The sequence below is a fragment of the Pipra filicauda genome, unplaced genomic scaffold (genome assembly GCF_003945595.2).
Source record: "Pipra filicauda isolate LSUMZ 115617 unplaced genomic scaffold, ASM394559v2 scaffold878_size60847_pilon, whole genome shotgun sequence".
In the NCBI taxonomy this organism is placed as follows: Eukaryota; Metazoa; Chordata; class Aves; order Passeriformes; family Pipridae; genus Pipra; species Pipra filicauda.
Window position 1 is genome coordinate 39,159 of NW_024105062.1, and position 11,338 is coordinate 50,496.

At 53.8% G+C, this 11,338-nt stretch overlaps 1 protein-coding gene across 1 annotated transcript; it reads right to left on the bottom strand.

The window, feature by feature from the left end:
• Positions 1-3,661: 3,661 nt before the first annotated feature.
• Positions 3,662-8,736, bottom strand: LOC113999162 (zinc finger protein 239-like). Its single transcript, XM_039390832.1, has 2 exons — positions 8,554-8,736; positions 3,662-4,476 (listed from the first exon to the last, which is right to left on the bottom strand). The coding sequence occupies exons 1-2, from the start codon at positions 8,734-8,736 to the stop codon at positions 3,793-3,795; spliced, it is 867 nt and encodes a 288-aa protein (XP_039246766.1). The 3' UTR covers positions 3,662-3,792.
• Positions 8,737-11,338: the final 2,602 nt, after the last annotated feature.

An 11,338-nucleotide genomic window follows, 5' to 3' on the forward strand; every position in this document is an offset into this window, starting at 1 on the left:
GCCTATGGAATCCTGCACTGCCTCTGCCTATGGAATGCTGCACTGCCTATGGAATGCTGCACTGCCTATGGAATCCTGCACTGCCTATGGAATCCTGCACTGCCTATGGAATCCTGCACTGCCTATGGAATGCTGCACTGCCTATGGAATCCTGCACTGCCTATGGAATCCTGCACTGCCTATGGAATCCTGCACTGCCTCTGCCTATGGAATCCTGCACTGCCTATGGAATCCTGCACTGCCTATGGAATCCTGCATTGCCTATGGCTTGGGCTTGTTCCCAGCAGCCAACATTGACCCTACGGACCTGTAGCTGCTGCTGTTGGTTCAATCCCTACAGGAGATGGTTCCTGCAGCCAGGGGATCTCAGCCACTGTTAGTTTAGGCAGCAACACCTCTGGGACTGGATGTTGAACCCCATCACAGGATCCCTGATCTAATCATGCAAACAAGTGGGAATCCTATCATACAACTTATATTTGCATCTGAAAGAATTTGTTCCTGCAAGTGGATCACTGAAGCCAAGAGGCCTCATTAGAGGAGTGAACAAACACAGCAAACTGATGTTAGGTCAGAATTAATTAGGAGAAAAGATCAAACCTGGATATATGAGATTTTTCCCTGTGAGACAGATGTTTTTCCATTTTGCTCAGTATTGCACTGAGAGTCACATCATAAAACTTTTTTGAAAGATTTCCTTTACGTCAAATTTCAGTCCTTTGGATACATCAGTTGTTATTCTCTCTTCTCCTTCTTCTTTTTCTCTCTCTTTATTCTCTCTTTTCTTTCTCTCTCTCTCTCTCTTCTCTCATCTCTCTTCTGTCTCTCCTCTTTTTCTCTTCTTTGCTTCTTTCCTCCTTTCCACCAAGATTCTTTTCCAATGGGATTCTTTTTGTTCTATGTCTTGTGTTTCTTTTTCATTTTTTTTCTCTTATGTTCTCTTATGTCACTTCATGTGAATTTAAAATTAAAAAGAAAAAAAATTTTTAAAAAAAGCTCATTGTGAAAAAAAATCACATTTAAAAATATTCCAAATTCACAAACATTTGCATGATATCTATCTAACTTCAGAGTAATATAATCTCTGATTTTGATGAAGAGCAGGAAATATTTTAAACAAAGTTCTTAAATGAAAAATTGCAACCATTTCTTTTCCAGAGGCAGTTTAAGGAGACAGCAGGATAGAGCAGGGAGGGGGAAAGAGCTCTCCTACATCTCTCATCAATGACCCAGCTCATTAAATAGTGTCAGTGGCAAGTTGTGCATTGTCCATTCCAGTTCCTTTTGTCCAGAAAGATGATTTCATGGGGATACAAGGGTAGGATTGCAAAAGTGCTTGTGTGGAAAATTGGGAGTTGTTCTACTGAAACCAGAATTCTTCCCTAAGCTCTGCAGTATTGAACTGATTGTCATGTTCATTAGTGCTACTTTCTTCTTTTCTTCCCCTCTCCCAGGCTGTTCAGCACATCTCTCAGTGAGCTCACCCTGTGCCTGTTCTTGGTTTTGGGGGGGTGTTGTGGAGGGCAAGAGATGAGAGAAGGGAGTCTCCTTCCTGAACAGTTGTGCCTTCAGCCTCTGGCAGTGGGAGGCACAGAGGTGCCCTCTTTGCTGCTCCCTTTCCTAAACTGCAGCCAGCTGGGGCTCAGCCTGACCCCACACATCAGAAAGGGCCACCTCAAGGTTGCTTTAAATTGCCCCTTAATGGAAATCCCTGCTCATCAAACTGTGGAGTTTTCCCAGCAGGCAGTGACACTCCAACTGTGTCCTTCTCTTCCGATTCCCTCCTTCCCTTTGCCTCCCCCCCTGTGCTTTTGGGGCTGGGCAGATCTCCCCCAGCTCCAGCTGGGCCCTTTCCATGCTGCAGACATGTGGCCCCTGCACTGATCAGCTTTGGGGTTGCTTTCTGTCTTCTGGAGCTGCACGAGACAGTTGGGACACGGAGATCCAAACAGCAGTTGGAGTTGCCTGGGAGAACATGGATGGTTTTGCCTGCTTAGGGAGAGCCAGGTGAGAAAGGGAAAACTGCACAACAGCTGGGAAGAGCTGATTGATCATCTGTGAACAGGGAATTCACCTCATTGTAGAGGTCTCACTCCAGGCCTTTCCAAAACCTCAGCCTTGGCATGAGATCCAGGCTGTGCTTAAGATCTCTGGGAAGAACTCTGTGGTAGAGGAGATTTCCTGCTGCAAAACTGCAGCTTACTTATACTTCTAAAAAAAGAATATATAAACATGGGGGAAATGGGGCATGTGAAATCTAGCTGTAGATTATTATTGAAAATTACTACCCACAATCACATTAACCTATTTGAGACCAATTTCAATTTTACCCAGAAAAGGACACAATTTAGATGAAGTGTGCCATTTTTATATAATCTCAGGGGTATTCATCCTTGGGGTTTTTTTTGTGTTGGTTTTTCTTTTCATTCTGTGTAAATCAACTGGACTTTTCAGTACTGTAATTAGAGTCAACCTTATTTATGTGACAAATTAGGTTCTTCTGTTGAAAGAATTCTACAATAAAATGACATTTGGGAGGGCACCTGCCCCTCAACAGGCACCCAGCTCACCCCAAGAGGTGCTGGGACCCCCCTAAAACCTCCCCACAGCCCCTCAAGGACCCCCAAACGCACTCAAAGCCCACCCAGGACTCCACCCAACCCCTTTTCTGGGGGACTTCTCTGGGCACTGGTGGTGCTGGGAGCCCCCCCGGCTGCAGGCGAGGAGCTCTCGGGTGAGTGGGGGTGGGAAGGGGGTGGTCAGTGGGAAAAGGGGGGTCAGAGTGGAGAAGAGGGGTGGTGGGACCCCAAACTGAGTGGGAGGGGAGTGGGACCCCCCAAAAGTGGAGGGGGAAGGGCTCTGAGGTTTGGGGGATGATGGGAAATAAGTGGGAGAAGTCAGAAGAGTGGGGAAAGTAGAGGGTGGGACCCCCAAACTGAGCATGAGGGGGCTGGGGAGTGGGGGGATGATGTGGAAGGGGTGGGATGGGGGGAAAAAGTGGGGGTTGGGACCCCAAAAGTGATCCTGAGGGGGCTGGGGATTGAGGGGACCACGGAAAAGTGGGAGGAACAGGGAGAAGGTGGAAAAGGAGGGGTTGTCTGGTGGGTCCGGCAGACCCATGGGGGTCTTTGGCACCAGGTTTTGGGAAAGGGAGTGGTTCCCCTGAGCTCCCAACTTCCTGTGGGGTGCTGGGGGCTGCTGGATCCAATCTCAGCCTTGGATCTTGCCAACATTTTAAGTTTAGAGGAATTAGAGAGGTGTGGCTGAACCACTTTTGTCCCCCAGGTTTTAATGATGGCAAATCAGATCTATTGATACAAATGAATTTATTTAAGGTTACAAATTATCAGAAAAAAGATCTTCATCACAATTATTTACTGCACAATACAAACACTAAAACTACCATGAGTACAGGATAAGATAGAACAGTGCTCTACACTAAAGCAATTGTTGAAGTAATTCTACTCAAGCTGGCACAAAAGCAATAATTCTTAATTAGAGATGGATGGAACTCCCCCAGACCAACGCTCGTGGGGAGATCTCTGCTCTCAACCTCCAGCAGTGACCTTGGGGGGTCCCCAGCCAAGGCAGGAATCTCCACACACCTCCCCAGGAAGGGTTCTGTTGGAAGAACCTGCCCCTGGGAAAGGGGACTGGCCCTTTCTGGTCGAAAGGAATGGACTGACAGTCACTGGACTCCAGGGGTTGCCTCACCAACAGGGGGTTCATTGGGGGTGGAAGCAGCGGCCGAAGCTCTTCCCACAGTCAGGGTACTCGACGGCTTCTCTTCCCTTACCGGTGAGTCCGTTGGTGTCTGGTCAACTTAGAGCTCTCAGTGAAGCTCTTCCCACACTCCCCACACTTGTAGGGCCTCTCCCCGGTGTGAATGCGCTGGTGGGTGACAAGGTAGGAGTTCCGGTTGAAGCTCTTCCCACAGTCGGTGCAGAGGAAGGGCCTCTCATCCGTGTGTGTCTGCTCATGACTGAGGAGATGTGAGATGGTCTGAAACCTCTTCCCACATTCCCCACACATATACGGCCGTTCCCCAGTGTGGATGCGCTGGTGTAGGATCAGTTCAAAGCACTGGCTAAAGCTCTTCCCACATTCCCCACACTTGTAAGGCTTCTGCCTAGTGTGGATGCGCTGGTGTAGGATCGTTTCGGAGCTCTGCCTAAAGCTCTTCCCACATTCCCCACACTTGTAGGGCTTCTGCACAGTGTGGATGTGCTGGTGCTTGACGAGGGTGGAGCTCTGCCTGAATCTCTTCCCACATTCCTCACACGTGTAGGGCCGTTCCTCAGTGTGGATGCGCTGATGTTGGATAAGGTGGGAGCTGCAGTTGAAGCTCTTCCCACATTCCCCACATGGGTAGGGCCGTGCCCCAGTGTGGATGTGCTGGTGGGTGAAGAGACTCGAGCTCTTCCTGAAGCTCTTCCCACACTCCAAGCACCTGAAGACCTTCTCCCTGCTGGGAGGCTGCTCAGGGACCACCAGCTCAGAGCTCCCCCTCAAGCTCCGGCCGCCTTCCCGGCACAGGCTGGGTCTTTCCTCCTCAGAGCACCCTGGGCTGGCTTTGGAGCCCCTCCTGCGGGGGGATCTCCGGCCCTTTTCCTCCCCGCTGCCTTCCTGCGCCGGGGAGCCCTTCAAAACGGCCTCTCCCACCAGGCTCCGCCGGGGGGATTTGTCCTCCGGGCTCTCCGTCCTCAGCTCGGGGCCTGGGGCAGGAAGCAAGAAGGACAGGCAGGGGATTTGCCTCCGGCCCACAGGGAAGGCCAAGGACATCCCCCCAACTCCGGCCCCGGCAGGACGGCGGCGCCAGCGGGGTTGTCCTGCAGCCGGGGCCATGCTCGGCTGACAGAGCCAGCACAACACCCGCCCAAAGGGACACTGACTTCCTCCTCACCTGCCTGGGGGGACCAAGGCATCTTCCTCTTCCTCGCAGCCTCCTTCATCTGCCCAAGCTTTGGGAAGGACAAATCCTGATGGGGGGGAAAACAAGGGCTGAGCGTGTTGGCTTGGGGGTTCCTCCTGCCCAAGTCCATCTCTAGAACTCACCGGGCATCCTGTGACCATAAAAACCTCCAAAACACCAAGATTCAGCCCAGAAAAAACCAAACCACTAACAAGATTCACACAAAAAGCCCCTCAGAAATAGCAAGATGAACCCCTCCCCAAACTGCAAAAGATTCAGCCAAAATATACTCCAGAATATGAAGATTCAGCCAAAAAACAGGTGTTTAATTGGGAGGATGAGGGGAGTGAGGTCACTTCATGAGCACCTGATTGAATTGTTATATATTAATCAAAAACTGAATTAACGTAGTGTCACTTTAAACACAATTTTTTTCTTCCTAGTTTCAGTGTAGAGAATAAATATGAATTCACTGGACTTCAGGCCTTGATCATTACCCCTGTGCTTTGGTGTGCAAATGCTTTCTCCTTCCACTTCTCCCCTGCCATCCTTTCTGACAACTGGACTCCTCTGCTGTGCTGTGCCAATATCCTGGGATGTGCAGTTTCCACGTTTGCAAGGATTAAAGGCTACTTTTGCCTACCAGTGTCAAAGGCTGCTCTGTGAAGTTCAGTGTGAGAGAATCCTGGGCAATCAGACACTGAAATTGTTGAGCTGCAATGGGCCATGCAAATGGAAAGACAGAATCCATTCTGCTGGCCCAGACACAGAAGCCAATATCTGGCTGTGGCTCTTTGCCTCACTGGCACCATCCCCTGTGGTTCCTGCTGCCCACCATGGCACTGGCAGCCCCGGGGCACAGGTACGTCCATCCTGTACATGAAGTCAGTCAGACTGCCCACAAGTGTTAGCAGGAGTAAAACAGTGCACTGCTGACCTTCTCGAATTTATCTCTGTTAATGTCTGACTTCACTTGGTCAATCTGTGTTCTCTTGCACAGCGTTACGTGGGTTTATGATTTTTATTATCACTGCACCAAATTAATCTGGAATGTGTGGTCAGAACAGTAATTACCTGCGTTTGTGTATAACTGTGTGCTCTTCTATTTTTCATGCTTTCTGGCAAATTCACTGACAACTTCTTTCACGACTACACGATGGGGACTGAATTTAATATTGGGGGGTTTTCCTGAGGGCAGCACTAACCAGACTGTTTTGTGTGTGTGGGAGACAGGCAGAACCACAAATGCCTGCACAGCCCAGAGCAGTCAGTGTGGGGCTGTGCCTGCTGCTGCAGAGACCCCCAGGGAACAAACCCAGGCAGTAGTTTGGGTTTATTCCTTGCTCTGTGTCAGTGGAATAGAATGTTCCACAGGAGCTCTGTCCCCCTCTGTGGCACCAGGTGGCTCGAAGCTGAAGAGAGGGGGGGGTGTCAAGTGAAAGGTCCCTTCTGAAGTGTGTGTCCCTAAGGAGGACACTTGCCTTATTACTGCTTATTGTTTGTAATATCTTATAGATATATCATACAATACCTAAGGATGGATTCTATAGAATATGTGCCATATATATGATACAGAATATATCTGATTATTGCTTTATCCGTCTGTCCAGACAGATATTGTGTATGCACAGAGATTGTATTTGAGGGATATGTTCCTCTCAATACCCTGTGAGCTCCACTCCCAATGCCAGCAAATTCCTGAAGCTCCCCCTCCTGTGCCCTGCAGCTTTTGGCAGATTTGCAAGAGCAGGGGAATCATTCCCTGCAGCCCCTTTGCACTGCAGGAAATGGGAGCCCTGTGCACATCCTGCTGCCTCCAGATTCCATTCTGGGTGTGGGAACGACCCTGGGGAGCAAAGAAATGCCTGGTTCTGCAGGAGTTGGAGATGCTCAAGGGGCAGCAGGACCAAGTCAGGGGCCTGGGGAGGCCTGGGAGGCTTTGGGGTGCGGGAGGGTCCTGGGGGAGCTGGGGAGGGGCTTTGGGGATTGGGGGTACAGACCAGGACAGTCCAGGACAGACCAGTACCTCCTCATTGCTCCCCGGATCTCTCCTGGAGCTGGGCCACGTTGTTGTGGGACACCTGAGCCCCCCCCAGTGCCCTCCCAGTACAGCCCAGTGCCCCCAGTACAGCCCACTGTGTTCCTGTCCCAGGGTGCCAGGTGATCCCTCTTTGGGGAGGTTGGAAGGTGATTTGGGGGGTTTTGGGGGTCTTTGGGTGTATTTGGGGGAGTTAAAACAGGTTTTGGGGGCATTGGGGCATCAAAGGGATCTGTGGGGGGAGGGGATTAAAGGGAAAATGGAGGTTAGAGGACATTTGGGGGGAGTTAGAGGGGCTTGGGTGGGAGCGAAGGGGCTGCACCATGAGCAGGTGAGTCCTGAGACCCCCCCGGTGTCCCCAAGACCCTCTTGGTGTCCCCAGTTCCCCCCTTGACACCCTGAGACCCCCCTGGTGTCTCCAATTTTCCCAGGGACTTCCCACAGCCCCATTTCTCCCCTTGGAACCCCCAATTCCACTGTCCCCAAACCCCTCCCCACTGTCCCCAAACCCCATCCCTGATGTCCCCAACCCTCCATCTCACTCCAGGAGCCCCCCCTTGGACCCTTTGACCACAAAAACGACCCCCTCCCACTCACACAGAAAGGCCAAGGGCATCTGGGGACAGGTTGGGGACAGCTGGGGGGTTTTGGGGGGCACTGGGTGATTCCTGGAGGATACTGGGACACACTGCGGGGAACCAGGGGGGACTGGGAGGGACTGGGGGGTTACTGAAAGACACTGGGATGGCACTGGGAGGGACTGGAGGTGAACTGGGGCACACTGGGAGGTTACTGGGTGCTCACTGGAGGATCACTGGCCCATACTTGAAAGCAGTGGGAGGTCACTGGGACACACTGGATGGTCACTGAGGGGGTTACTGGGCTGTACTGAGGGTCACTGGGAGGTCATTGGGATACACTGGGGGCACTGGGATCCCCTTACCCAGATGTGGTACATCTCCCTCCCCTGGATTTTGGGAAGCATCCCTAGGACCCCTGAGGGCTGGGGGACCCCATGAACCCACTGCTGAGCTTTAGGGGACTCCACAAAATCCCCTCAAAACCCCTGAAATCCCCCCCTCGACCCATCGAAACCTCCTCAAGGTCCCCTCAAATCCCCTCAGAGACCTCATCCCTCCCCAGCACCCCCTAAACCCTCCCAGTGACCCGCAAAACCCACCTGGGACCCCCCAAGCCCATTCAGGGACTCCCCAATCTCCCTCAAGGACCCTCAAAACCATCTGGGACCCCTTAAACCCCCCAGAGACCCCAAAACTGCCTAAAAGGTCCCCGTAAAGCCCCCCAGGACCCTCAAACCTCTTCAGAGATCCCCAAAGCCCACCTGGGATCCCCCAAATCTCCTCAGAAACTAAAACTCCCTCGGAGACCCCCAAACCCCCTCAGGGACCTTCAATTTCCCCCCCGAGTCCCCTCAAGACACCAAACCCCCTCAGGGACCTCTCAAAACGTCCCCGAGAACCCCCGAACCCACGCGCTAAACCCTTCCGAGCCCTCCAGCCTTTCCACCCACACCCGCGCTCCCCGCAGCCCCCGAGGGGATCCCCAGAGCCCCGCTCTCGCCACAGTCCCCGCCAGATCTTACAGCGACAAACAGGCCCCGGCGCCATCCCCGATTCCCGGAAGCCAAGGCGACGCTCTGCGCGCGCACCGCGTTCAGAAAACACCACCGCAGCCAATCAGCGCGCGGCCCCTGCCCGCACGTTCGCCGCCGCGCCTGCGCTTTGCGCGGTGCGCTGTGGGAGTTGTAGTCCTTGCGGACGATCATAGCGGCCCTTTGCACGTGAGCGGACGAAAGACAAGACGAGGAATAAATAAAGAAGAAAGAAAATAGAAAGAAAAGGAAAAAAAAAAGGAGAAAATAAAGACAGAAAAGCTAAAAACAAAAAAGTCCTATCCTCGCCTGCCGCAAGGACTACAACTCCCACAATGCACCGCGCGCGGCGAAGGCGTGGCGGAATGCGGGCAGGGGCCGTGGCCGCGCGCTGATTGGCTGCGGCGCGGGTCAGTCCAGGCGGTGCGCGCGCAGAGCCAGCGCCATTTTGGCTTCCGGGATTCCGTGATTGCGGCGGGGTCTGTTTGTCGTTGTGAGTCTGGCGGGGGGGGCGGCGAGAGCGGGGTCTGGGGATCCCCTCGGGGGCTACGGGGAGCGCGGCTGTGGGTTGAAGGGCTCGGGAGGGTTTAGCGGAGGAGTTCGGGGTTCCCGGAGACGTTTTTAGGGGTCCCTGAGGGGATTCAGTGTCCTGAGGGGACTCGGGGGGGGAAATTGAAGGTCCCTGAAGGGGTTTGGGGGTCTCTGAGGGGGTTTTGGTTTCTGACGAGATTTGGGGGATCCCAGGTGGGCTTTGGGGGTCTGTGAGGAGGTTTGAGGGTCCTGAGGGGCTTTGCGGGGACCTTTTAGGCAGTTTTGGGGTCTCTGGGGGGTTTAAGGGGTCCCAGACGGTTTTGAGGGTCCTTGAGGGAGATTGGGGGGTCCCTGAATGGGCTTGGGGCGTCCCAGGTGGGTTTTGCGGGTCACTGGGAGGGTTTAGGGGGTGCTGGGGAGGGATGAGGTCTCTGAGGGGATTTGAGGGGACCTTGAGGAGGTTTCGATGGGTCGAGGGGGGCATTTCATGGGTTTTGAGGGGATTTTGTGGAGTCCCCTAAAGCTCAGCAGTGGGTTCATGGGGTCCACCAGTCCCCAGGGGTCCTAGGGATGCCCCCCAAAATCCAGGGGAGGGAGATGTACCACATCTGGGTAAGGGGATCCCAGTACCCCCAGTGTATCCCAATGACCTCCCAGTGACCCTCAGTACAGCCCAGTAACCCCCCAGTGACCACCCAGTGTGTCCCAGTGACCTCCCACTGCTTTCAAGTATGGGCCAGTGATCCTCCAGTGAGCACCCATGAACCCCCAGTATGGCCCAGTAACCTCCCCGTGTGCCCCAGTTCACCTCCAGTCCCTCCCAGTGCCCTCTGAGCATTCCTCGGTAACCCCCCAGTCCCTCCCAGTCCCCCCTGGTTCCCCGCAGTGTGTCCCAGTATCCTCCAGGAATCACCCATTGCCCCCCAAAACCCCCCAACTGTCCCCAACGTGTCCCCAGATGCCCTTGGCCTTTCTGTGAGAGTGGGAGGGGGTCGTTTTTGTGGTCAAAGGGTCCAAGGGGGGGCTCCTGGAGTGAGATGGAGGGTTGGGGACATCAGGGATGGGGTTTGGGGACAGTGGGGAGGGGTTTGTGGACAGTGGAATTGGGGGTTCCAAGGGGAGAAATGGGGCTGTGGGAAGTCCCTGGGAACACTGGAGGCACCAGGGGGGTCTCAGGGTGTCAAGGGGGGAACTGGGGACACCAAGAGAGTCTTGGGGACACCGGGGGGGTCTCAGGACTCACCTGCTCATGGTGCAGCCCCTTCTCTCCCCCCAAGCCTTTCTAACTCCCCCCAAATGTCCCCTAACCTCCATTTTCCCTTTAATCCCCTCCCCCCACAGATCCCTTTGATGCCCCAATGCCCCCAAAACCTGTTTTAACTCCCCCAAATACACCCAAAGACCCCCCAAACCCCCCAAATCACCTTCCAACCTCCCCAAAGAGGGATCACCTGGCACCCTGGGACAGGAACACAGTGGGCTGTACTGGGGGCACTGGGCTGTACTGGGAGGGCACTGGAGGGGCTCAGGTGTCCCACAACAACGTGGCCCAGCTCCAGGAGAGATCTGGGGAGCAATGAGGAGGTACTGGTCTGTCCTGGTCTGTCCTGGTCTGTCCTGGTCTGTACCCCCAATCCCCAAAGCCCCTCCCCAGCTCCCCCAGGACCCTCCCGCACCCCAAAGCCTCCCAGGCCTCCCCAGGCCCCTGACTTGGTCCTGCTGCCCCTTGAGCATCTGCAGCTCCTGCACAACCAGGCATTTCTTTGCTCCCCAGGGTCGTTCACACACCCAGAATGGAATCTGGAGGCAGCAGGATGTGCACAGGGCTCCCATTTCCTACAGTGCAAAGGGGCTGCAGGGAATGATTCCCCTGCTCTTGCAAATCTGCCTAACCCCCCCAGCCTTACTCCAGCCCAGAGGCTCAGAAAAGCATTTCTCCCATCCCACTGCAATCTGCTGCTGCAGACAGGATCCCGGCATTGGTGGCACTGGGAGTGAACAGCAGAGTGTTTCCAGGGGCTCTCTGAAGGAACACGAGTGTCCAAAGAAACCAGCACAAGTGTCCACAGAAGTCCCAGTCCTTCATCCCTGAATGAGCCCAGGAAAAACTAAGTTTTATTTGCATGGAAGGAGGTTTTTCCCACTTTAACGTGGCTTTAGTTCCAAACCAGTTTCTTCATTTCCGCCTCCCAATTTCCCTGAAGGACACTGACAGGGGCCATGGACACTGACAGGGATCACAGTT

Coding starts and splice junctions, on each gene's coding strand:
- LOC113999162 (XM_039390832.1), bottom strand. CDS start 8,736: ATGATCGTCCGCAAGGACTACAACTCCCACAGCGCACCGCGCAAAGCG. Junction 4,477..8,553: donor GCCGGGGCCTGTTTGTCGCT/GTAAGATCTGGC, acceptor GTCCCTGAGCAG/CCTCCCAGCAGGGAGAAGGT.